The sequence below is a fragment of the Pristiophorus japonicus genome, chromosome 23, assembly GCF_044704955.1.
Source record: "Pristiophorus japonicus isolate sPriJap1 chromosome 23, sPriJap1.hap1, whole genome shotgun sequence".
In the NCBI taxonomy this organism is placed as follows: domain Eukaryota; kingdom Metazoa; phylum Chordata; class Chondrichthyes; family Pristiophoridae; genus Pristiophorus; species Pristiophorus japonicus.
In genome coordinates, this window is record NC_091999.1 from 6,267,103 (window position 1) to 6,294,035 (window position 26,933).

At 54.6% G+C, this 26,933-nt stretch overlaps 1 protein-coding gene across 1 annotated transcript in view; it reads right to left on the reverse strand.

Moving 5' to 3' along the window:
* The window catches only part of ngdn (neuroguidin, EIF4E binding protein), a 43,714-nt gene extending 24,892 nt beyond the window's left edge, over nt 1–18,822 (reverse strand). The window contains 7 exon segments of the mRNA XM_070866654.1: nt 7,079–7,253; nt 9,216–9,342; nt 10,988–11,040; nt 11,178–11,262; nt 12,600–12,737; nt 17,223–17,294; nt 18,712–18,822. Of these exon segments, the coding sequence (XP_070722755.1) occupies nt 7,079–7,253; nt 9,216–9,342; nt 10,988–11,040; nt 11,178–11,262; nt 12,600–12,737; nt 17,223–17,294; nt 18,712–18,744 (683 nt within the window). The 5' untranslated portion in view covers nt 18,745–18,822.
* Nucleotides 18,823–26,933: the final 8,111 nt, after the last annotated feature.

Consider the following 26,933-nt stretch of genomic DNA (forward strand, 5'->3'; position numbering starts at 1 on the left):
AGGGGCGAGAGAGAGGGGGAGGGAGGGGCGAGAGAGAGGGGGAGGGGGGGGGGGAGGAGGGGCGAGAGAGAGGGGGAGGGAGGGGCGAGAGAGAGGGGGAGGGAGGGGCGAGAGAGAGGGGGAGGGAGGGGCGAGAGAGAGGGGGAGGGAGGGGCGAGAGAGAGGGGGAGGGAGGGGCGAGAGAGAGGGGGAGGGAGGGGCGAGAGAGAGGGGGAGGGAGGGGCGAGAGAGAGGGGGAGGGAGGGGCGAGAGAGAGGGGGAGGGAGGGGCGAGAGAGAGGGGGAGGGAGGGGCGAGAGAGAGGGGGAGGGAGGGGCGAGAGAGAGGGGGAGGGAGGGGCGAGAGAGAGGGGGAGGGAGGGGCGAGAGAGAGGGGGAGGGAGGGGCGAGAGAGAGGGGGAGGGAGGGGCGAGAGAGAGGGGGAGGGAGGGGCGAGAGAGAGGGGGAGGGAGGGGCGAGAGAGAGGGGGAGGGAGGGGCGAGAGAGAGGGGGAGGGAGGGGCGAGAGAGAGGGGGAGGGAGGGGCGAGAGAGAGGGGGAGGGAGGGGCGAGAGAGAGGGGGAGGGAGGGGCGAGAGAGAGGGGGAGGGAGGGGCGAGAGAGAGGGGGAGGGAGGGGCGAGAGAGAGGGGGAGGGAGGGGCGAGAGAGAGGGGGAGGGAGGGGCGAGAGAGAGGGGGAGGGAGGGGCGAGAGAGAGGGGGAGGGAGGGGCGAGAGAGAGGGGGAGGGAGGGGCGAGAGAGAGGGGGAGGGAGGGGCGAGAGAGAGGGGGAGGGAGGGGCGAGAGAGAGGGGGAGGGAGGGGCGAGAGAGAGGGGGAGGGAGGGGCGAGAGAGAGGGGGAGAGAGGGGGAGGGAGGGGCGAGAGAGAGGGGGAGGGAGGGGCGAGAGAGAGGGGGAGGGAGGGGCGAGAGAGAGGGGGAGGGAGGGGCGAGAGAGAGGGGGAGGGAGGGGCGAGAGAGAGGGGGAGGGAGGGGCGAGAGAGAGGGGGAGGGAGGGGCGAGAGAGAGGGGGAGGGAGGGGCGAGAGAGAGGGGGAGGGAGGGGCGAGAGAGAGGGGGAGGGAGGGGCGAGAGAGAGGGGGAGGGAGGGGCGAGAGAGAGGGGGAGGGAGGGGCGAGAGAGAGGGGGAGGGAGGGGCGAGAGAGAGGGGGAGGGAGGGGCGAGAGAGAGGGGGAGGGAGGGGCGAGAGAGAGGGGGAGGGAGGGGCGAGAGAGAGGGGGAGGGAGGGGCGAGAGAGAGGGGGAGGGAGGGGCGAGAGAGAGGGGGAGGGAGGGGCGAGAGAGAGGGGGAGGGAGGGGCGAGAGAGAGGGGGAGGGAGGGGCGAGAGAGAGGGGGAGGGAGGGGCGAGAGAGAGGGGGAGGGAGGGGCGAGAGAGAGGGGGAGGGAGGGGCGAGAGAGAGGGGGAGGGAGGGGCGAGAGAGAGGGGGAGGGAGGGGCGAGAGAGAGGGGGAGGGAGGGGCGAGAGAGAGGGGGAGGGAGGGGCGAGAGAGAGGGGGAGGGAGGGGCGAGAGAGAGGGGGAGGGAGGGGCGAGAGAGAGGGGGAGGGAGGGGCGAGAGAGAGGGGGAGAGAGAGGGGGAGGGAGGGGCGAGAGAGAGGGGGAGGGAGGGGCGAGAGAGAGGGGGAGGGAGGGGCGAGAGAGAGGGGGAGGGAGGGGCGAGAGAGAGGGGGAGGGAGGGGCGAGAGAGAGGGGGAGGGAGGGGGCGAGAGAGGAAGGGGGAGAGAGGGGCGAGAGAGGAAGGGGGAGAGAGGAGGGGGGGGGAAAGAGAGGGACACAGTTAGCATCACATCTGGGTAATGAAGATGTCAGACTGTCTGATTACCGGAGATCTTGGAGGATTGGCACACACCGAACTGCATCGAATCTTATGCTGTACCTGCATGCCAACCTTCAATGACTGATGTACCATGACACCCAGGTCTCGTTGCACCTCCCCTTTTCCTAATCTGCCACCATTCAGATAATATTCTGCCTTCCTGTTTTTGCCCCCAAAGTGGATAACCTCACATTTATCCACATTATACTGCATCTGCCATGCATTTGCCCACTCACCTAACCTGTCCAATTCACCCTGCAGCCTCTTAGCATCCTCCTCACAGCTCACACTGCCACCCAGCTTAGTGTCATCTGCAAACTTGGAGATATTACACTCAATTCCTTTGTCTGAACCATTGATGTATATTGTAAATAGCTGCTCCCTCCAATGGCCCCAGACCTGCTGATGGTCTTGCGGGCCAGGACCCGGGCCAATTTCCGGGCCATTGCTGTACCTGCATGCGAGACTTCTGTGTTTCTTGCCCAGGGACACCCAAATCTCTCCGAACACCAACGTTTAAAAGTTTCTCAGCATTTAAAAGATACTCTGTTTTCCTATTTTTGCTGCCAAAGTGACTAGCCTCACATTTCCCTCCATTGTACTCCATCGGCCACCTGACTGCCCGCTCACTCAGTCTATCGATACCCCTTTGCAGACGCTCTGTGTTCTCCTCACAGCTTACTGTTCCACCGAGCTTGGTACCGTCAGCAAACCTGGCTACATTACGCTCGGTCCCTTCATCGGAGTCTTTAATATAGATTGTAAATAGCTCAGGCCCCAGCACTGATCCCTGCGGCACCCCACTTGTTACAGCCTGCCAGCCCGAAAAAGACCCGTTTATTCCGATTCTCTGTTTTCTGTCTGTTAAAATCCTGGAACTCACTCACTAACAGCACTGTGGGAGGATCTTCACACCTAACCAGTGTTTTACACAGTTCAAGCATAACCTCCCTGCTCTTATATTCTATGCCTCGGCCAATAAAGGCAAGCATTCCATACTCTCCACTTTGCCTGAATGAGTTGCAGCTCCAGCAACACGCGAGAAGCTCGACACCATCCAGGACAAAGCAGCCACTCGATCGACACGTTACCCACCACCTTCAACACTCACTCCCTCCACCACCTCCAACACTCACTCCCTCCACCACCTCCAACACTCACTCCCTCCACCCCCTCCAACACTCACTCCCTCCACCACCTCCAACACTCACTCCCTCCACCACCTCCAACACTCACTCCCCCCACCACCTCCAACACTCACTCCCTCCACCACCTCCAACACTCACTCCCTCCACCACCTCCAACACTCACTCCCTCCACCACCGGCGCCCCCTGGCTGCAGTATGCACCGTCTACAAGATGCACCGCGGCAACTCGCCAAGGCTTCTTCGGCAACACCTCCCAATCCCGCGACCTCTACCCGCCCAGAAGGACAAGGGCAGCAGGCGCGCGGGAACACCACCCCCTCCACGTTCCCCTCCCAGTCACACACCATCCCTCGACTTGGAAATATATCGGCCGTTCCTTCATCGTCGCTGGGTCACAATCCTGGAACTCCCTCCCTAACAGCACTGTGGGAGCACCTTCACCACACGGACTGCAGCGGCTCAAGGCGGCTCACCACCACCTTCTCAAGGGGCAGTTAGGGCCGTGCAATAAATGCTGGTCCTTCCAGTGACGCCCATATCACATGAATGAAATTAAAAAACAGACTCGAGGGGCTGAATGGGCCTCCTCCTGTTCCTGTGTAACAGGCTCGAGGGGCTGAATGGGCCTCCTCCTGTTTCTATGTAACAGGCTCGAGGGGCAGAATGGGCCTCCTCCTGTTCCTGTGTAACAGGCTCGAGGGGCAGAATGGGCCTCCTCCTGTTCCTGTGTAACAGGCTCGAGGGGCAGAATGGCCCTCCTCCTGTTCCTGTGTAACAGGCTCGAGGGGCAGAATGGGCCTCCTCCTGTTCCTGTGTAACAGGCTCGAGGGGCAGAATGGCCCTCCTCCTGTTCCTGTGTAACAGGCCCGAGGGGCTGAATGGGCCTCCTCCTGTTACTGTGTAACAGGCTCGAGGGGCTGAATGGGCCTCCTCCTGTTCCTGTATAACAAGCTCGAGGGGCTGAATGGGCCTCTTCCTGTTCCTGTATAACAAGCTCGAGGGGCTGAATGGGCCTCCTCCTGTTCCTGTGCAACAGGCTTGAGGGGCTGAATGGGCCTCCTCCTGTTCCTGTGCAACAGGCTCGAGGGGCTGAATGGGCCTCCTCCTGTTCCTGTGCAACAGGCTCGAGGGGCTGAATGGGCCTCCTCCTGTTCCTGTATAACAAGCTCGAGGGGCTGAATGGGCCTCCTCCTGTTCCTGTATAACAAGCTCGAGGGGCTGAATGGGCCTCCTCCTGTTCCACAACAATACTCAGTCCATGCTAATCCATTACCTCCAATCACATGAGCCCTTAACTTGTGAAATAACCTTCAACATTTAGGAAGGATAGACAGAGAGGAAAAGGAGGCGGGGTGGTGTTGCTGGTTAAAGAGGAAATTAATGCAATAGTAAGGAAGGACATTAGCCTGGATGATGTGGAATCGGTATGGGTGGAGCTACGGAATACCAAAGGGCAGAAAACACTAGTGGGAGTTGTGTACAGGCCACCAAACAGTAGTAGTGAGGTTGGGGACAGCATAAAACAAGAAATTAGGGATGCGTGCAATAAAGGTACAGCAGTTATCATGGGTGACTTTAATCTACATATAGATTGGGCGACCCAAACTGGTAGCAATACGGTGGAGGAGGATTTCCTGGAATGTATTAGGGATGGTTTTCTAGACCAATATGTCGAGGAACCAACTAGAGAGCTGGCCATCCTAGACTGGGTGATGTATGAGAGAGGACTAATTAGCAATCTTGTTGTGCGAGGCCCCTTGGGGAAGAGTGACCATAATATGGTAGAAAAATTCTTTATTAAGGTGGAGAGTGACACAGTTAATTCAGAGACTAGGGTCCTGAACTTAAGGAAAGGTAACTTCGACGGTATGAGATGTGAATTGGCTAGAATAGACTGGCAAATGATACTTAAAGGGTTGACAGTGGATAGGCAATGGCAAACATTTAAAGATCACATGGATGAACTTCAACAATTGTACATCCCTGTCTGGAGTAAAAATAAAACGGGGAAGGTGGCTCAACCGTGGCTAACAAGGGAAATTAAGGATAGTGTCAAAACCAAGGAAGAGGCATATAAATTGGCCAGAAAAAGCAGCAAACCTGAGGACTGGGAGAAATTTAGAATTCAGCAGAGGAGGACAAAGGGTTTAATTAGGAGGGGGGAAATAGAGTATGAGAGGAAGCTTGCTGGGAACATAAAAACTGACTGCAAAAGCTTCTATAGATATGTGAAGAGAAAAAGATTAGTGAAGATAAATGTAGGTCCCTTGCAGTCAGATTCAGGTGAATTTATAATGGGGAACAAAGAAATGGCAAACCAATTGAACAAAATTTTGGTTCTGTCTTCATGAAGGAAGACACAAATAATCTTCCGAATGTACTAGGGGACCGAGGGTCTAGCGAGAAGGAGGAACTGAAGGATTTCTTAATTAGACGGGAAATTGTGTTAGGGAAATTGATAGGATTGAAGGTCGATAAATCCCCGGGGCCTGAAAGTCTGCATCCCAGAGTACTTAAGGAAGTGGCCCGAGAAATAGTGGATGCATTGGTGATCATTTTCCAACATTCCATTGACTCTGGATCAGTTCCTATGGACTGGAGGGTAGCAAATGTAACACCACTTTTTAAAAAAGGGAGAGAAAACAGGGAATTATAGACCGGTTAGCCTGACATCGGTAGTGGTGAAAATGTTGGAATCAATTATTAAAGATGAAATAGCAGCGCATTTGGAAAGCAGTGACAGGATCGGTCCAAGTCAGCATGGATTTATGAAAGGGAAATCATGCTTGACAAATCTTCTAGAATTTTTTGAGGATGTAACTAGTAGAGTGGACAAGGGAGAACCAGTGGATGTGGTGTATTTGGACTTTCGAAAGGCTTTTGACAAGGTCCCACACAAGAGATTAGTGTGCAAAATTAAAGTACATGGTATTGGGGGTAATGTATTGATGTGGATAGAGAACTGGTTGGCAGACAGGAAGCAGAGAGTCGGGATAAACGGGTCCTTTTCAGAATGGCAGGCAGTGACTAGTGGGGTGCCGCAGGGCTCAGTGCTGGGACCCCAGCTATTTACAATATACATTAACGATTTAGATGAAGGAATTGAGTGTAATATCTCCAAGTTTGCAGATGACACTAAGCTGGGTGGCGGTGTGAGCTGTGAGGAGGATGCTAAGAGGCTGCAGGGTGACTTGGACAGGTTAGGCGAGTGGGCAAATACATGGCAGATGCAGTATAATGTGGATAAATGTGAGGTTATCCACTTTGGGGGCAAAAATACGAAGGCAGAATATTATCTGAATGGTGACAGATTAGGAAAAGGGGAGGTGCAACGAGACCTGGGTGTCATGGTACATCAGTCATTGAAAGTTGGCATGTAGGTACAGCAGGTGGTGAAGAAGGCAAATGGCATGTTGGCCTTCATAGCTAGGGGATTTGAGTATAGGAGCAGGGAGGTCTTACTGCAGTTGTACAGGGCCTTGGTGAGGCCTCACCTGGAATATTGTTTTCAGTTTTGGTCTCCTAATCTGAGGAAGGACATTCTTGCTATTGAGGGAGTGCAGCGAAGGTTCACCAGACTGATTCCCGGGATTGCTGGACTGTCATATGAGGAGAGACTGGATCAACTGGGCCTTTATACACTGGAGTTTAAAAGGATGAGAGGGGATCTCATAGAAACATATAAAATTCTGACGGGACTGGACAGGTTAGATGCAGGAAGAATGTTCCCGATGTTGGGGAAGTCCAGAATCAGGGGTCACAGTCTGAGGATAAGGGGTAAGCCATTTAGGACCGAGATGAGGAGAAACTTCTTCACCCAGAGAGTGGTGAACCTGTGGAATTCTCTACCGCAGAGAGTTGTTGAGGCCAGTTCACTGAATATATTCAAAAGGGAGTTAGATGTGGCCCTTACGACGAAAGGGATCAAGGGGTATGGAGAGAAAGCAGGAAAGGGGTACTGAGGTGAATGATCAGCCATGATCTATTGAATGGTGGTGCAGGCTCGAAGGGCCGAATGGCCTGCTCCTGCACCTATTTTCTATGTTTTATGTGGCACCTTATCCAATAGTCAACATTCCTGCTACAGAAGGCCCGCCCGTTACTCCCGCTCGCTGCTCTTGCCTGTGATGATCCTCCCGGCTGTGCCGCATGGCGTGATAATCGCGGCCTTCCCGCACCTCCTCCGGTGCCTCCGTGTATTGCTCCTGCAACTCCCGAATCACCGAACTGCTCAGCGCTCGCTTCTTGGCCCGCTCCAGAACCTTGCGCTCCTTGTCCGCTCCAGTCTGCTCCGCGTCTGTCCACCGGAATTCAAGGGACAATCCGTTAGTGGGGTATCGCTGGGGCGCGGGCGGCGAGAGAGCGAGAGACAGAGAGCGCGAGAGGGAGGCCGAGAGAGCGCGAGAGGGAGGCCGAGAGAGCGCGAGAGGGAGGCCGAGAGAGCGAGAGGGAGGCCGAGAGAGCGCGAGAGGGAGGCCGAGAGAGCGAGAGCGAGGCCGAGAGAGCGAGAGGGAGGCCGAGAGAGCGCGAGAGGGAGGCCGAGAGAGCGAGAGCGAGGCCGAGAGAGCGCGAGAGGGAGGGCGAGAGAGCGCGAGAGGGAGGCCGAGAGAGCGCGAGAGGGAGGCCGAGAGAGCGCGAGAGGGAGGCCGAGAGAGCGCGAGAGGGAGGCCGAGAGAGCGCGAGAGGGAGGCCGAGAGAGCGCGAGAGGGAGGGCGAGAGAGCGAGAGAGGGAGGGCGAGAGAGCGAGAGAACGAGACGGAGGCCGAGAGAGCGAGAGAACGAGACGGAGGCCGAGAGAGCGAGGCCGAGAGCGCGCGAGAGGGAGGCCGAGAGAGCGAGAGCGAGGCCGAGAGAGCGAGAGAGCGAGAGGGAGGCCGGGAGAGCGAGAGGGAGGCCGAGAGAGCGAGAGGGAGGCCGAGAGAGCGAGAGGGAGGCCGAGAGAGCGAGAGGGAGGCCGAGAGAGCGAGAGGGAGGCCGAGAGAGCGAGAGGGAGGCCGAGAGAGCGAGAGGGAGGCCGAGAGAGCGAGAGGGAGGCCGAGAGAGCGAGAGGGAGGCCGAGAGAGCGAGAGGGAGGCCGAGAGAGCGAGAGGGAGGCCGAGAGAGCGAGAGGGAGGCCGAGAGAGCGAGAGGGAGGCCGAGAGAGCGAGAGGGAGGCCGAGAGAGCGAGAGGGAGGCCGAGAGAGCGAGAGGGAGGCCGAGAGCGCGAGAGGGAGGCCGAGAGAGCGAGAGGGAGGCCGAGAGCGCGAGAGGGAGGCCGAGAGCGCGAGAGGGAGGCCGGGAGAGCGAGAGGGAGGCCGAGAGAGCGAGAGGGAGGCCGAGAGCGCGAGAGGGAGGCCGAGAGAGCGAGAGGGAGGCCGAGAGAGCGAGAGCGAGGCCGAGAGAGCGAGAGGGAGGCCGAGAGAGCGAGAGGGAGGCCGAGAGAGCGAGAGGGAGGCCGAGAGAGCGAGAGCGAGGCCGAGAGAGCGAGAGCGAGGCCGAGAGAGCGAGAGGGAGGCCGAGAGAGCGAGAGGGAGGCCGAGAGAGCGAGAGGGAGGCCGAGAGAGCGAGAGGGAGGCCGAGAGAGCGAGAGAGACGGAGACGGGGAGAAGAGAGAGAGAGAGAGAGAGAGAGAGAGGGGGAGGAGAGAGAGAGAGAGAGAGAGAGAGAGAGAGGGGTGTAGGGCTGGAGGATGTTACAGAGATAGTGAGGGGAGAGGGCGATGGAAGGATTTGTAAACAAGGATGAGAATTTTGAAATCGAGACGTTGCCGGACCGGGAGCCAATGTAGGTCAGCGAGCACAGGGGGTGATGGGTGAGCGGGACAATGTGAGTTAGGACACGGGGCAGCGAGCACAGGGGGTGATGGGTGAGCGGGACTCGGTGTGAGTTAGGACACGGGGCAGTGAGCACAGGGGGTGATGGGTGAGTGGGACTGGGTGTGAGTTAGGACACGGGGCAGTGAGCACAGGGGGTGATGTGTGAGTGGGACTGGGTGTGAGTTAGGACACGGGGCAGTGAGCACAGGGGGTGATGGGTGAGTGGGACTCGGTGCGAGTTAGGACACGGAGGTAGCCGAGTTTTGGATCACCTCGAGTTTACGTCGGGTAGAATGTGGGAGGCCGGCCAGGAGTGCGTTGGAATAGTCAAGTCTGGAGGTAACACAGGTACGGGTGAGGGTTTCAGCAGCGGATGAGCTGAGGCAGGGGGCGGAGACGGGCGATGTTACGGAGGGGGAAACAGGCGGTGTGAGTTATGGCGCGGATATGTGGCCGGAACTTACCATAGTGCATGGGAACGAGTCTTGGGGGAATGTAGATTTTCCTCGATTTCAAACCGGAACTCTTCTTCTGATTCTTCCCTCCCTCCTCACCCTCCTCCTCCTCCGCCTCGTCGTCTTCCTCATCGAGCTGGAATCACAGCATAGCACAGCGAGAGATCGATTAACTGCACAGTCACCGGTTTCGAAACACATTTCACAGACTCGCGCCCCTGAATCCCAGGCCAGCAGTACTGAGGGAGTGCTGCACTGTCGGAGGGGCAGTACTGAGGGAGCGCCGCACTGTCGGAGGGGCAGTACTGAGGGAGTGCCGCACTGTCGGAGGGGCAGTACTGAGGGAGTGCTGCACTGTCGGAGGGGCAGTACTGAGGGAGCGCCGCACTGTCGGAGGGGCAGTACTGAGGGAGTGCCGCACTGTCGGAGGGGCAGTACTGAGGGAGTGCTGCACTGTCGGAGGGGCAGTACTGAGGGAGCTCCGCACTGTCGGAGGGGCAGTACTGAGGGAGCGCCGCACTGTCGGAGGGGCAGTACTGAGGGAGTGCCGCACTGTCGGAGGGGCAGTACTGAGGGAGTGCTGCACTGTCGGAGGGGCAGTACTGAGGGAGCTCCGCACTGTCGGAGGGACGGTACTGAGGGAGTGCCGCACTGTCGAAGGGGCAGTACTGAGGGAGCTCCGCACTGTCGGAGGGGCAGTACTGAGGGAGTGCCGCACTGTCGGAGGGGCAGTACTGAGGGAGCTCCGCACTGTCGGAGGGGCAGTACTGAGGGAGTGCCGCACTGTCGGAGGGGCAGTACTGAGGGAGCTCCGCACTGTCGGAGGGGCAGTGCTGAGGGAGTGCCGCACTGTCGGAGGGGCAGTACTGAGGGAGCGCCGCACTCGGAGGGGCAGTACTGAGGGAGCGCCGCACTGTCGGAGGGGCAGTACTGAGGGACAGCCGCACTGTCGGAGGGGCAGTACTGAGGGAGCGTTGCACTGTCGGAGGGGCAGTACTGAGGGAGCGCCGCACTGTCGGAGGGGCAGTACTGAGGGAGCGCCGCACTGTCGGAGGGGCAGTACTGAGGGAGCGCCGCACTGTCGGAGGGGCAGTACTGAGGGAGCGCCGCACTGTCGGAGGGGCAGTACTGAGGGAGTGCCGCACTATTCGGAGGGGCAGTACTGAGGGAGCGCCGCACTGTCGGAGGGGCAGTACTGAGGGAGTGCCGCACTGTCGGAGGGGCAGTATTGAGAGGAGCGCCGCACTGTCGGAGGGGCAGTACTGAGGGAGCGCCGCACTGTCGGAGGGGCAGTATTGAGAGGAGCGCCGCACTGTCGGAGGGGCAGTACTGAGGGAGCGCCGCACTGTCGGAGGGTCAGTACTGAGGGAGTGCCGCACTGTCGGAGGGGCAGTACTGAGGGAGCGCCGCACTGTCGGAGGGGCAGTACTGAGGGAGTGCCGCACTATTCGGAGGGGCAGTACTGAGGGAGCGCCGCACTGTCGGAGGGGCAGTACTGAGGGAGCGCCGCACTGTCGGAGGGGCAGTACTGAGAGGAGCGCCGCACTGTCGGAGGGGCAGTACTGAGGGAGCGCCGCACTGTCGGAGGGGCAGTACTGAGGGAGCGCCGCACTGTCGGAGGGGCAGTACTGAGAGGAGCGCCGCACTGTCGGAGGGGCAGTACTGAGGGAGCGCCGCACTGTCGGAGGGGCAGTACTGAGGGAGCCCATTACACAGGAACAGGAGGAGGCCCATTCAGCCCCTCGAGCCTGTGACTTGCAGCGTGACCCCAGAATCCTCACCTTACTGAGCAGGTTACCCGGATTGGGTCTGAAGATCAAAGGATTATCCTCACCTGCGGAGAAAGTAAAGAGGATCTCAAATTATTACGGAACAGACTGCGTCCTGCCCGCCCTCCCGACCAGTACGCTCCCTCAGAGGCAGGGAGGGTTCTCTCACCCCACCCCTCGATCTGCGCAGCGCACACCTTACCCAGGCACCCGGTTACTGCCGTCTTCACAAGTTTATCAATCTGATATCTTAGCTTCTGGTCCATGGGCCTCATTTTCTCCAGCACCTGGGGAGAGAGCAGCAAGGACAGAATTTGTTATTGTATATATAAACCCCCCGAACCCCTCGATTAGATTCCAGCCTGTAACTCACTCCCGGGTATCTGTTATTCTATATATAAACTCCCCGAACCCCCAGATTAGATTCCAGCCTGTAACTCACTCCCGGGTATCTGTTATTCTATATATAAACTCCCCGAACCCCCAGATTAGATTCCAGCCTGTAACTCACTCCCGGGTATCTGTTATTCTATATATAAACCCCCCCGAACCCCTCGATTAGATTCTAGCCTGTAACTCACTCCCGGGTATCTGTTATTCTATATATAAACCCCCCGAACCCCTCGATTAGATTCCAGCCTGTAACTCACTCCAGGGTATCTATTATTCTATATATAAACCCCCCCCGAAACCCTCGATTAGATTCCAGCCTGTAACTCACTCCCGGGTATCTGTTATTCTATATATAAACTCCCCGAACCCCCAGATTAGATTCCAGCCTGTAACTCACTCCCGGGTATCTGTTATTCTATATATAAACCCCCCCGAACCCCACGATTAGATTCCAGTCTGTAACTCACTCCCGGGTATCTGTTATTCTATATATAAACCCCCGAACCCCTCGATTAGATTCCAGTCTGTAACTCACTCCCGGGTATCTGTTATTCTATATATAAACCCCCCCGAACCCCACGATTAGATTCCAGTCTGTAACTCACTCCCGGGTATCTGTTATTCTATATATAAACCCCCGAACCCCTCGATTAGATTCCAGTCTGTAACTCACTCCCGGGTATCTGTTATTCTATATATAAACCCCCGGACCCCTCGATTAGATTCCAGCCTGTAACTCACTCCCGGGTATCTGTTATTCTATATATAAACCCCCCTGAACACCTCGATTAGATTCCAGCCTGTAACTCACTCCCGGGTATCTGTTATTCTATATATAAACCCCCCGAATCCCTCGATTAGATTCCAGCCTGTAACTCACTCCCGGGTATCTGTTATTCTATATATAAACCCCCGAACCCCTCGATTAGATTCCAGCCTGTAACTCACTCCCGGGTATCTGTTATTCTATATATAAACCCCCTGAACCCCTCGATTAGATTCCAGCCAGTAACTCACTTCAGGGTATCTGTTATTCTATATATAAACCCCCTGAACCCCTCGATTAGATTCCAGCCAGTAACTCACTTCAGGGTATCTGTTATTCTATATATAAACCCCCGAACCCCTCGATTAGATTCTAGCCTGTAACTCACTCCCGGGTATCTGTTATTCTATATATAAACCCCCCCAAATCCCTCGATTAGATCCCTGGTTGTGATTGGCTGCCTACCGTGCGGATTTCCACAAGGCGTAAGAGGGCCGGCTCATCCTTCAGAGTGTTCCCGGTCACCTTGCGGAGCATGAGGTATGTCAGGTCCGAGAGGTACATGGCCAGCAACTGATTCTTCAGCTGCAGGAAGCTGAGGCCCTGTGGGGAGATGTGAGGTTATAGCAAAATGGGAGCATTTGTAGGCCATTCGGCCCTTCGAGCCTGCACCGCCATTCAATACGATCATGGCTGATCCTCTATCTAAACACCAGATTCCCGCTTTCTCCCCATACCCCTTGATACCTTTTGTGTCTAGAAATCTATCGATCTCCCTCTTAAATATATTCAGTGACGTGGCCTCCACAGCCTTCTGTGGTAGAGAATTCCACAGGTTCACCTCCCTCGGAGTGAGAACGTTTCTCCTCATCTCGCTCCTAAATTTCCTCCCCCGTATCCTGAGACTGTGAGCCCTTGTTCTCAAAGTTCATCCATGTGATCTTTAAATGTTTGCCATTGCCTATCCACCGTCAACCCTTTAAGTATCACTCGCCCGTCTATTCTAGCCAATTCGCGTCTCATACCATCGAAGTTACCTTTCCTTAAGTTCAGGACCCTAGTCTCTGAATTAACTGTGTCGCTCTCCATCTTAATAAAGAATTCTACCATATTATGATCACTCTTCCCCAAGGGGCCTCGCACAACAAGATTGATAATTAGTCCTTTCTCATTACACATCACCCAGTCTAGGATGGACAGCCCTCTAGTTGGTTCCTCGACATACTGGTCTGGAAAACCATCCCTAATACACATCAGGAAATCCTCCTCCACCGCATTGCTACCAGTTTGGTTAGCCCAATCAATATGTAGATTAAAGTCGCCCATGATAACTTCGATAAAAACATAGAAAATAGGTGCAGGAGTAGGCCATTCGGCCATTCGAGCCTGCACCACCATTCAATATGATCATGGCTGATCATTCACCTCAGTACCCCTTTCCTGCTTTCTCTCCATACCCCTTGATCCCTTTTGAATATATCCAATGAACTGGCCTCAACAACTCTCTGCGGTAGAGAATTCCACAGGTTCACAATTCTCTGAGTGAAGAAGTTTCTCCTCATCTCAGTCCTAAATGGCTTACCCCTTATCCTTAAGACTGTGACCCCTGGTTCGGGACTTCCCCAACATCGGGAACATTCTTCCTGCATCTAACCTGTCCAGTCCCGTCAGAATTTTATATGTTTCTATGAGAACCCCTCTCATTCTTCTCAATTCCAGTGAATATAAGCCCAGTCGATCCAGTCTTTCTTCATAGGTCAGTCCTGCCATCCCGGGAATCAGTCTGATGAACCTTCGCTGCACTCCCTCAATAGCAAGAATGTCCTTCCTCAGATTAGGAGACCAAAACTGAACACAATATTCCAGGTGTGTCCTCACCAAGGCCCTGTACAACTGCAGTAAGACCTCCCTGCTCCTATACTCAAATCCCCTCGCTATGAAGGCCAACATGCCATTTGCCTTCTTCACCGCCTGCTGTACCTGCATGCCAACTTTCAGTGACGGATGTACCATGACACCCAGGTCTCGTTGCACCTCCCCTTTTCCTAATTGGTCACCCTTCAGATAATATTCTGCCTTCCTGTTTTTGCCACCAAATTTATTGCCCAGGCGTTGGAGTACAAGAGGAATGAAGTCTTGCTACAATTGTGCAGGCCTTGGTGAGGAGGCACACCTGGAGTACTGCGCACAGTTCTGGTCTCCTTATCTGAGCAAGGATATACTTGCCTTGGAGGTTCACCAGACTGATTCCCGGGATGAGAGGGCTGTCTTATGATGAGAGGTTGTGTAGAATGGGCCGAAACACACCAGACTCTGAGGGGGCGATACTGAGAAGCTGTTTCCCCCGGGCTGGGGAGTCTCGAACCAGGGGTCACAGTCTCAGGATAAGGGGTCGGCCATTTAACATTAGAACATCAGAAATAGGAGCAGGAGTCGGCCATTCGGCCCCTCGAGCCTGCTCCGCCATTTAATATGATCATGGCTGATCTGATCATGGACTCAGCTCCACTTCCCCGCCCGCTCCCCATAACCCTTCACTCCCTTATCGCTCAAAAATCTGTCTATCTCCACCTTAAATATATTCAATGACCCAGCCTCCACAGCTCTCTGGGGCAGAGAATTCCACAGATTTACAACCCTCTGAGAGAAGAAATTCCTCCTCATCTCAGTTTTAAATGGGCGGCCCCTTATTCTAAGACCATGCCCCCTAGTTCTAGTCTCCCCCATCAGTGGAAACATCCTCTCTGCATCCACCTTGTCAAGCCCCCCCTCATAATCTTATATGTTTCGATAAGATCACCTCTCCTTCTTCTGAACTCCAATGAGTAGAGGCCCAACCTCCTCAACCTTTCCTCATAAGTCAACCCCCTCATCCCCGGAATCAACCGAGTGAACCTTCTCTGAACTGCCTCCAAAGCAAGTATATCCTTCCTTAAATACGGAGACCAAAACTGCACGCAGTACTCCAGGTGTGGCCTCACCAATACCCTGTATAACTGGAGCAAGACTTCCCTGCTTTTATACTCCATCCCCTTTGCAATAAAGGCCCTCATTCCATTGGCCTTCCTGATCACTTGCTGTACCTACAGACTAACCTTTTGTGTTTCATGCGCAAGTAACCCCCAGGTCCCGCTGTACTGCGGCACTTTGTAATCGCTCCCCATTTAAATAATAATTAACTTTTTTATTTTTCCTGCCAGAGTGGATAACCTCTCATTTTCCACATTATACTCCATCTGCCAATTTTTTTGCCCACTCACTTAGCCTGTCTGTATCCCTTTGCAGATTTTATGTGACCTCCTCACAATTTGCTCTTCGTACCATCAGCAAACTTGGCTACGTTACACTCGGTCCCTTCATCCAGGTCATTAATATAGATTAATTTAGGACTGAGATGAGGAGGAATTTCTTCTCTCAGAGGGTGGTGAATCTTTGGACTTCTCTGCCCCAGAGAGCTGTGGAGGCTGGGTCATTGAGTATATTCAAGACAAGAGATCGGTAGATTTTTGGACTCTCGGGGAAGCGAGGGATATGGGGATCGGGCGGGAAAGTGGAGTTGAGGGCGATGATCAGCTGCGATCTTATTGAATGGCGGAGCAGGCTCGAGGGGTTGAATCCTGCTCCTATTTATATGTTCTCATACTCACAAGACGGGACCCCCAATCATTTACAGTCCGACCCCCATCCCTCTGCCTGTCGAGCCCAGACCACCCCACCTGTTGGGGAACAGGGCAGTGTGGCTAGCTGGGGCCGCAGGAGACCCCATTCCCCCCACACACCCCCCCCAAGAGTGTTCCCCAACTCCACCCCTCTCTGTCTCTCTCTCCCTTCCCCCTCTTCTGCCCCCCCCCCCACACACACACCCAGAGGTTCCCACCCTCCAACCTTCTCCTCCTCACCCACCCCCACGCCCCTCCAATCAATTCCCATCCCTCTCTCTCTCTCTCTCTCTCTCTCTTCTTCCCCCTCTCCCTCCCCCCTCTCTCTCTCTCTCTCTTCTTCCCCTTCCTCTCTCTCTCTCTCTCTCTCTCTCTCCCTCCCCCTCTCTCTCTCTCTCTCCCTCCCTCCCTCCCCCCCCTCCTCCTCCTCCCTCCTCCTCCTCTCTCCCTCCCTCTCTCCCCCTCCTCTCCCCCCTCTCTCTCTCTCTCTCTCTCTCTCTCTCTCTCTCTCCCCCCCTCTCTCTCTCTCTCTCTCCCTCCCCCCTCTCTCTCTCTCTCTCTCCCTCCCCCCCCTCTCTCTCTCTCTCTCTCTCTCCCTCTCTCTCTCTCTCCCTCTCTCTCCCTCCCTCCCTCCTCTCCCCCCCCTCTCTCTCTCTCTCTCTCTCTCTCCCCCCCCCTTTCTTTCTCTCTCTCTCTCTCTCTCTTCCCCCCCCCTTTCTTTCTCTCTCTCTCTCTCTCCCTCCCTCCCTCCCTCCCCCTCTCTCTCTCTCTCTCTCTCTCTCTCTCTTCCCCCCCCCTTTCTCTCTTTCTCTCTCTCTCCTCCCCCCCCCCCTCTCTCCCCCTCCTCCTCTCTCTCTCTCCTCTTTCCCCCCCCCTCGCTCCCTCTCCTCCCCCCCCTCTCTCCCTTCTCCCTCCCACCCCCTCTCTCCCTTCTCCCTCCTCCTCTCCCCCCCCTCCTCCTCCTCTCTCTCTCCTCCCTCCTCCTCTCTCTCTCCTCCCTCCTCCTCTCTCTCTCCTCCCTCCTCCTCTCTCTCTCCTCCCTCCTCCTCCTCTCCCCCCATCCTCCTCCTCTCTCTCTCCTCCCTCCTCCTCTCCCCCCCATCCTCCTCCTCTCTCTCTCTCTCTCCTCCCTCCTCCTCTCTCCCCCCCCCTCTCTCTCTCTCTCTCTCTCCTCCCCTCTCTCCCCCCCCTCTCTCTCCCTCCCTCCCCCTCTCTCTCCCTCCCTCCCTCGCCCCTCAGCCCTCCCCCACCTCTCTCCCCTCCACTCTATCGCCCCTCCGTCCACTCACTCTCTCGCCCCTCTCTGTCTCGCCCCTCCTCTCGCCCCCTCACTCACTCGCCCCCTCCGCCCACCCTCACTCCTCCGCCCTCCCACTCGCCCCCCCCTCACTCTCTTGCCCCTCTCCCCAGCCCACCCCAGACCTCTGACCTGGTCCACTGTCCGTGCCTTCCCCCGGATCTCCCGGCTCAGTTCCCCGCTGTGTGCGACGGCGGAGGTAATCTACGAACAAGAAGCAAAGGCGGATGAGAATGCGGGGCAGGACATGGAGCAGGAACTTGGGGAGGAGGCGGCGACCCAGTCGGAGCATTAATAACCCCCAATCACTCCTCCCCCGAGAAACTTAGCTCAGCCCCGGAAACCCCAACCCCAATAAACCCCCCCCAAAACCCCGATTGAACCAACAACCCCCCCAAAAACACTAATAATCCCCTAAAACTCCAATAAACCACCAATAAACCCCCCAAACCCCAATAAACTCCCCCAAAGCCCCTAAACCCACAAGAAACCTCTAAAAAGCCCAATAAATCCCTAAAACCCCAATGAACTCCCCCAAACCCCAAATAATTCTCTCAAAAAATTTAATAACCCCAATAGACCCCTAAAAACCCAATTAAACCTATAAAAAAACTATAAAAATCCCAAGAAACCCCTAAAAACCGTAATAAATTCCTAAAAACTCCAACAAACCCCTAAAAACCTCAACACATTCATAACCCCCCCCCCCAATAATCCCCTCAATCCAAATTAAACCCCTAAAAAACCTTAAAACCCCCAATAAACACCTAAAAACCTTTACAAATTCCTAAAAATGCCAATAAATCGCTAAAATCTCAATTAAAGCCCTAAACAAACGTCTGACAGCCCCAATAAACCCCTAAACCCCAAATTAAACCCCTAATCGCCTCAAGAAACCTGTAAACCCCCAAATAAACCCCTAAACCCCCAATAAAACCCCAAACTCCCCAATAAACCCCTAAACCCCAAATTAAACCCCTAAACGCCTCAAAAAACCTGTAAAACCCCAAATAAACCCCAATAAAACCCTAAACCCCCAATAAATCCCCAAACTCCCCAATAAACCCCTAAACCCCAAATTAAACCCCTAAACGCCTCAAGAAACTTGTAAAACCCCAAAACCCTAAAAACCTCAATTAAACCCCAAACTCCCCAATAAACCCCAAATTAAACCCCTAAACGCCTCAAAAAACCTGTAAAACCCCAAATAAACCCCTAAACCCCCAATAAAACCCCAAACTCCCCAATAAACCCCTAAACCCCAAACTAAACCCCTAAACGCCTCAAAAAACCTGTAAAACCCCAAATAAACCCCAATAAAACCCTAAAAACCTCAATTAAACCCCAAACTCCCCAATGAACCCCAAATTAAACCCCTAAACGCCTCAAAAAACCTGTAAAACCCCAAATAAACCCCAATAAAACCCCAATTAAACCCCAAACTCCCCAATGAACCCCTGAACCTGTACCCCTCAGTAACCCCAGTGACAGCCCCCCCCGGTCCCCCCACCCCAGGACAGAGGTTCCGGGCCCTCCCCCCCGGGGTGTGTGGACCCCCCCCAGACCCCCAGAGCCCCGGGGGAAGGGGGGGCCTAGGCCCGGGATCCCCGGCCTCTCCCACCTGCTCGCTCACCGCCCTCAGCAGCGCCGCCATTTCCGCCTTTAATCAAAAATTCCCCCCCCCCCGGCCCAAAAACCCGGGGACCGTGCGCTCCGGTGAGGGGAAGGTCACGAGGTGTGACACACTCTCCTCCCACCCGGGCGGACCGGACGTGACGTTAAGCGGTCGGGTGCAGGTCCTGGCAGAGGCGCCCCTTTTGCCAGTACGGGAAGTGACGTCGTCGCCTTTGTCCCGTTCCTTGATTGACGGCTGGAGGCGGGCAGGCGCGGGTGGCCGACAGACGGCGCTCCCGGAGTGGACATGTTTGGCCTCCCTGGCCCCCCAAGGATTGGGTTTGACAGAAGATTGGAGCCATCTTCGGTTTTCTATCTACAGCACCACAATAGCAGAGGTTAGGGGGGCCCCTATGTTGCCCCCTTTCTCTCACAGCCCGTGGCCGCCGGGTCCACGGTCCGTGCGGCCTGGTTGCCGCGGAGAACGTAAGAAATAGGAGCAGGACGCGGCCCCTCGAGCCCGCTCCGCCATTCAATACGACTATTCTTCTGGAATTTTTTCAGGATGTAACTAGCAGAGTGGACATACATCAATGATTTAGACGAAGGAATTGAGTGTAATATCTCCAAGTTTGCCGATGACACTAAGCTGGGTGGCGGTGTAAGCTGTGAGGAGGATGCTAAGAGGCTGCAGGGTGACTTGGACAGGTTAGGTGAGTGGGCAAACGCATGGCAGATGCAGCATAATGTGGATAAGTGTGAGGTTATCCACTTTGGGGGCAAAAACAGGAAGGCAGAATATTATCTGAATGGCGGCAGATTAGGAAAAGGGGAGGTGCAACGAGACCTGGGTGTCATGGGACATCAGTCATTGAAAGTTGGCATGCATGTACAGCAGGAGGTGAAGAAGGCAAATGGCATGTTGGCCTTCATAGCAAGGGGATTTGAGTACAGGGGCAGGGAGGTCTTACTGCAGTTGTACAGGGCCTTGGTGAGGCCACACCTGGAGCATTGTGTACAGTTTTGGTCTCCTAATCTGAGGAAGGACGTTCTTGCTATTGAGGGAGTGCAGCGAAGGTTCACCAGACTGATTCCCGGGACGGCAGGACTGACATATGAGGAGAGACTGGATCGACTGGGCCTTTATACACTGGAGTTTAGAAGAATGAGAGGGGGTCTCATAGAAACATATAAAATTCTGACAGGACTGGACAGGTTTAATGCAGGAAGAATGTTCCCGATGTTGGGGAAGTCCAGAACCAGGGGTCACAGTCTAAGGATAAGGGGTAAGCCATTTAGGACCGAGATGAGGAGAAACTTCTTCACCCAGAGAGTGGTGAACCTGTGGAATTCTCTACCACAGAATGTTGTTGAGGCCAGTTCATTGGATTTATTCAAAAGGGAGTTAGATGTGGCCCTTACGGCTAAAGGGATCAAGGGGTATGGAGAGAAAGCAGGAAAGGGGTACTGAGGTGAATGATCAGCCATGATGTTACTGAATGGTGGTGCAGGCTCAAAGGGCCGAATGGCCTGCTCCTGCACCTATTTTCTATGTTTCTATGACAATGCTTTACAGAATAAGCGTATGGAAAACGATCACCAAACCAGGTAGAGGGATTCTAAGTTTTGACGATGGGGAGGAAGACAAATTGTCAGTGAGAGACCCCAAGAAACTGGAGAACTTGGGTCTTTGTAATTCTAGTTTAATTTTAAATTTCTATTCTTAAATGGTGGTGATGTACATTTAAAAGGATTCACTTTGATTTGACAGAACAGTGTATAAGCGATCTTAAACTGACTAAGAAGCATAGAAACTAGGTGCAGGAGTAGGCCATTCGGCCCTTCGAGCCTGCACCACCATTCAATAAGATCATGGCTGATCATTCACCTCAGTACCCCTTTCCTGCTTTCTCTCCATACCCCTTGATCCCTTTAGCCGTAAGGGCCACATCTAACTCCCTCTTGAATATATCCAACGAACTGGCCTCAACAACTCTCTGCGGTAGAGAATTCCACAGGTTCACCACTCTCTGAGTGAAGAAGTTTCTCCTCATCTCGGTCCTAAATGGCTTACCCCTTATCCTTAGACTGTGACCCCTGGTTCTGGACTTCCCCAACATCGGGAACATTCTTCCCGCATCTAACCTGTCCAGTCCCGTCAGAATTTTATATGTTTCTATGAGATCCCCTCTCATTCTTCTAAATTCCAGTGAATATAAGCCTAGTCGGTCCAGTCTTTCTTCATATGTCAGTCCTGCCTGTAAGGTCCTTACTCTACAACATGAAACCACACGAGACACATTCCGGGGACAAGGTCACTCTGTGACCTTAACTCTTTATTTACAGGAACCCAAAGACGATGACCCTGTGTGATCAAGTAAGGAGTCTTTCCCACAAGTTCACCCCCTGTGGTCAAGGTGTGCATCTGAGTTGAGTGGATACAGTAATACAGTGGTGTTACATTGTGGTTACATACGTGATATCACCTCCCCGCCCCCCCCCCAAAGTCTTATTGGGATCATAGGTTTAGTCTTTCAGGTGGTCTACGCTCCCTCGTGGAGCGCCGCAGTTGGGGCTCTGGTTGTTGGACACTGACGTGAGTGTCTGTCACCTGTGGTGATTCCGGCCTGTCCGGGCTGACCGCAGGGACTGTGCATTCTTCTGATTGCTCTTGTTGCACGCTCACTGGCGGTGTTGTGAGCTCCATCTCATGGTCTTCTTCAGGTTCCTCCGTGTCCATGCTGAACCTTTTTTTTTTTACTTGGTCCAGATGCTTACGGAATATCTGGCCATTGTTGAGTTTTACCACGATGACTCTATTCCCCTCTTTGTCAATTACAGTGCCCTCAAGCCATTTGGGCCCCATGGCGTGATTGAGGACGAATACAGGATCATTTATTTCTATATATCTCCCCTTTGAATTACGGTCATGGTACTCGTTTTGTGACTTGCGCTTGCCCTCAACTATGTCGGTCAGGACTGGGTGGATGAGGGACAACCGAGTTTTGAGTGTCCGTTTCATGAGTAGCTCTGCGGGCGGGGCCCCCGTGAGCGAGTGCGGGCGGGATCTATAGGCCAGCAGGAGGTGCGATAGGCGGCATTGTAGGGAGGGTCCTTGAATCCTGAGCATACCTTGCTTAATGATTTGGACTGCACGTTCCGCCTGGCCATTGGAAGCCGGCTTGAACGGCGCAGTCCTGACGTGGTTGATTCCATTGCCCGACATAAACTCCCGGAATTCGTAGCTCGTGAAACATGGGCCATTATCACTAACCAGGATGTCCGTCAAGACATGGGTAGCGAAGATCGCACGTAAGCTTTCCACGGTGGTGGATGACGTGCATGAATTCAGGATGATGTACTTGATCCATTTCGAGTACGCATCTGCTACAATGAGAAACATCTTCCCCATGAACGGGCCCGTGTAGTCTACGTGAATGCGTGACCATGGCCTGGTGGGCCAGGGCCACGGGCTGAGCGGGGCCTCCCTGGGGGTGTTACCCAGCTGGGCACAGGTCGTGCACCTGTGAACACAGTGTTCCAGGTCTGAATCAATTCCGGGCTACCACACATGTGACCGGGCAATGGCCTTCATCAGCACGATGCCTGGGTGCTCGCTGTGGAGTTCCCTGATGAACGCTTCCCTGCCCCTCTGGGACATGACTACCCGGCTGCCCCATAGTAGGCAGTCGGCCTGGATGGAGAGCTCATCCATCCGTCTGTGAAACGGTCTGACCTCCTCAGGGCATGTTCCGTGTGCGGGCGTCCAATCCCCAGTCAGGACACATTTCTTAATCAGGGATAGGAGGGGATCTCTGTTGGTTCAGATTTTGATCTGGTGGGCTGTGATGGGGGAGCCTGCGCTGTCAAAGGCATCGACAGCCATGACCATCTCGGCGCTTTGCTCTGCTGCCCCCTCAGTGGTGGCCAGTGGGAGCCTGCTGAGCGCGTCAGCGCAGTTTTCAGTGCTGGGCCGGTGCCGTATGGTGTAGTCACACGCAGCCAGCGTGAGAGCCCATCGCTGTATGCGAGCTGATGCGTTGGCATTGATAGCCTTGCTGTCTGATAACAGGGATGTTAATGGCTTGTGGTCCGTCTCTAATTGAAACTTCCTACCAAAGAGCTACTGATGCATTTTTTTTACCCCATAGCCACACGCGAGCACTTCCTTCTCGACCATCCCATATCCCTGTTCAGCTTGAGAGAGCGACCTGGAGGCATAAGCCACAGATTGTAGTTGGCCCTCAGCATTGCCCTGCTGCAACACACACCCAACCCCATCGGACGATGCATCACATGTCAGAACCAATTTCTTACAGGGGTCGTACAGGGTCAACAACTTGTTTGAACAAAGTGGGTTTCGCGCCCGATCAAAAGCCCGTTCCTGACAGTCCCCCCCAAAACCAATCGCAACCCTTACGCAGGAGCACGTGTAGCGGCTCCAACAACGTGCTCAAGTTCGGCAGAAAGTTCCCAAAATAGTTCAACCATCCCAGGAATGAACGCAACTCCAATGTGTTGCAGGGCCTGGGTGCTCGTCGAATCGCCTCTGTTTTGGATTCGGTGGGCCGAATCCCATCTGCAGCAACCCTCCTGCCCAGAAACTCAACCTCAGGAGCCAAAAACACACATTTAGACTTCTTGAGTCGCAGGCCTACCCGGTCCAGTCAGTGTAGCACCTCCTCCAGGTTGTGGAGGTGTTCCTCGGTGTCCCGACCCGTGATGAGGATGTTGTCCTGGAATACGATCGTTCCAGGAATGGATTTAAGCAGCTTTCCATGTTTGGTTGAAAGATCGCAGCTGCTGATCGAATGCCAAACGGACACCTGTTATAAACGAACAGTCCCTTGTGCGTGGTGATGGTGGTCAGTAGTTTAGATTCGTTGGCCAGTTCCTGGGTCATATCGGCTGAGGTGAGGTCCAACTTGGTGAACAGCTTGCTGCCTGCCAGCGTGGCGAAGAGGTCCTCCGCTCTCGGGAGCGGGTATTGGTCTTGTAGGGACACCCGATTGATGGTGGCCTTGTAGTCACCACAGATCCTGACAGAGCCATCCGCTTTTAGGACGGGGACGATGGGGCTCGCCCAGTCGCTGAATTCAACGGGCGAGATGATGTCCTCTCTCAACAGCCGGTCCAATTCGCTCTCGATCTTTTCCCGCATCACATACGGCACAGCTCTGGCTTTGTGGTGCACTGGCCTGGCGTCCGGGGTGATGTGTATCACTACTTTGGTACCTTTGAACGTCCCGACGCCTGGTTGGAATAGTGAATCGAATTGTTGTAGGACTTGTGAGCACGAACTTCGCTCCACCGAGGACATTGCGTGAACATCCCCCCATTTCCAGTTCATCTCAGCTAGCCAGCTCCTCCCCAACAGTGCAGGATCTTTGCCCGGGACAATCCAGAGCGGCAGCCGATTCACTAACCCATTGTGTGTGACAGCCAACATTGCACTGCCTAGCACCGGAATGGTTTCTTGAGTGTAAGTCCGTAATTGTGTCTCAATACGTGCTAATTTGGGTCTACTGGCTTTATGTGGCCATAGCTTCTCAACTTGCTGAATGCCCATGAGTGACTGGCAGGCCCCAGTGTCCAGCTCCATGTGTACAGGGATACCGTTCAATAAAACCCTCATCATCATGGGTGGTGTTTTGGTGGATGAACTGTGAATATTCACCACATGGACCCGCTGAACCTCGGCATCCATCGATTTGCCCCAAAAGTCATCCTGCCTCAAAGAACCCTCTTCTGGTCCATCCGCCTCATATATTAGTCTGGTTGCAGACTTCCTGCACATTCGAGCTAAGTGGCCACTGAGATTGCAGTTCCTGCAGACAAACTGTTGAAATCTGCAAGATCTAGCTGAGTGTTTTCCCCCACACCTCCAGCATGAGTTAAAGTCTCCATTGTTGGGGACAAAGGGACTATGGCCAGGCATTCTGCGCTGACTGTCCCTTTGACTGCTCTTGAGTACCCTATTAGTGGGTGTCAATGGCCCCTTCCCGGGCCACATTGTCCACTGTGATGGCGTGAATGTCCGTTCAGCCTGCCATTGTCTCTGTTGAAGTCCTGCTCTGGGGTCTATTGCTGCCTGGGGAGTGTCGGACTGCCCCTGCCTGCCTGCGGGGCTCTGAGTCGCATTGATGATGTTGACTCCCTGATCCATCGCCGCGTTAGAGACAGAATTGCGCGCGTATATTATTTTTGTCTCTCCCTCCCCCGCCATGAAAGTTTGAGCTATCAACACCACCGCTTCCAAGGTCAAATCCTTGGTCTCAATTAACTTGCGGAACATTCCCGCATGACCGATGCCCTCGATGAAGAAGTCCCTGAGCATCTCCCCCCTGCAGGGTTCTGTGAACTTACAGAGGCTGGCCAAACGCCGGAGGGCCGCTACGAAGTCCGGTATGCTCTGTCCTTCACGACGTCGGTGGGTGTAGAATCTGTGTCGGGCCATATGTACGCTACTCGCCGGTTTGAGGTGCTCCCCGATCAATTTGCTGAGTTCTTCAAAGGTTTTATCCGCCGGCTTTTCGGGTGCCAGTAAGTCCTTCATGAGCGCGTAAGTCTTTGGCCCGCAGCTGGTCAGGAGATGAGCCCGTCCCTTGTTGGCCGCTGTATCCCCCAGCCAGTCTTTCGTAACAAAACTTTGTTGAAGCCTCTCGACAAAATCGTCCCAGTCTTCCCCAACACAGTACCGTTCCTCTGTGCTACCGGTGGCCGTTCTCGTGGGTCGTGAATTCCCGTTTCTCGTCGCCAATGTAAAGTCCTTACTCTACAACATGAAACCCACACGAGGCACATTCTGGGGACAAGGCCACTCTGTGACCTTAACTCTTTATTCACAGGACTCCAAAGACGATGGCCCTGCGTGGGACCTCCCTTTATATACCTGTGTGATCAGGTAAGGAGTGGCTCCCACAAGTTCACCCCCTTGTGGTCATGGTGTGCATCTAGGTTGAGTGTGTACAGTAATACCGTGGTGTTACATTGTGGTTACAAACATGACGCTGCCATCCCGGGAATCAGTCTGGTGAACCTTCGCTGCACTCCCTCAATAGCAAGAACGTCCTTCCTCAGATTAGGAGACCAAAACTGAACACAATATTCCAGGTGAGGCCTCACCAAGGCCCTGTACAACTGCAGCAAGACCTCCCTGCTCCTATACTCAAATCCCCTCGCCTGTGGGTGGATTTTTTTCAACATGGGGTGGCTGTTGCACACCACACGTTGACAGAGCGAGGTCTTGGTCCAGGGGCAAGGGTTAACCAGGACGACGGGAGACCAGCTCTGCTGCACGGACCCAGTGCGCACACATATCGCACAGTGTGGGCTGGGCCCGCGCTGACCCTGGGCCCCTCGCCTCTCCTGGGCCCTGAACCCTCACTCACCGCACCTCCGCCCCGATCCCTCACCGCTCCTCCGCCCACAATGTCCCAGGGCCCGGTGCTCCAGCTCTATTTATAGCCCCGACCTGCGGGTGGTGTTCTCTCACAGGTCAAATGGCCCACCATTCAATACCATCGCGGCTGATCCATTCATGGACTCAGCTCCACTTCCCCGCCCGCTCCCCATAACCCTCATCAGTTGAGAAACTGTCTATCTCCGCCTTAAATATATCCAATGACCCAGCCTCCACAGCTCTCTGGGGCAGAGAATTCCACAGATTTACAACCCTCTGAGAGAAGAAATTCCTCCTCATCTCAGTTTTAAATGGGCGGCCCCTTATTCTAAGACCATGCCCCCTAGTTCTAGTCTTCCCCATCAGTGGGAACATCCTCTCTGCATCCACCTTGTCGAGCCCCCCTCATAATCTTATACGTTTCGATAAGATCGCCTCTCATTCTTCTGAATTCCAATGAGTAGAGGTCCAACCTCCTCAACCTTTCCTCATAAGTCAACCCCCTCATCTCCGGAATCAACCGAGTGAACCTTCTCTGAACTGCCTCCAATGCAAGTATATCCTTTCGTAAATATGGAAACCAAAACTGCACGCAGTACTCCAGGTGTGGCCTCACCAATACCCTGTACAACTGGAGCAAGACTTCCCTGCTTTTATACTCCATCCCCTTTACAATAAACATAAGAACATCAGAAATAGGAGCAGGAGTTGGCCATTCGGCCCCTCGAGCCTGCTCCGCCATTCAATACGATCATGGCTGATCCGATCATGGACTCAGCTCCACTTCCCCGCCCGCTCCCCATAACCCTTCACTCCCTTATCGCTCA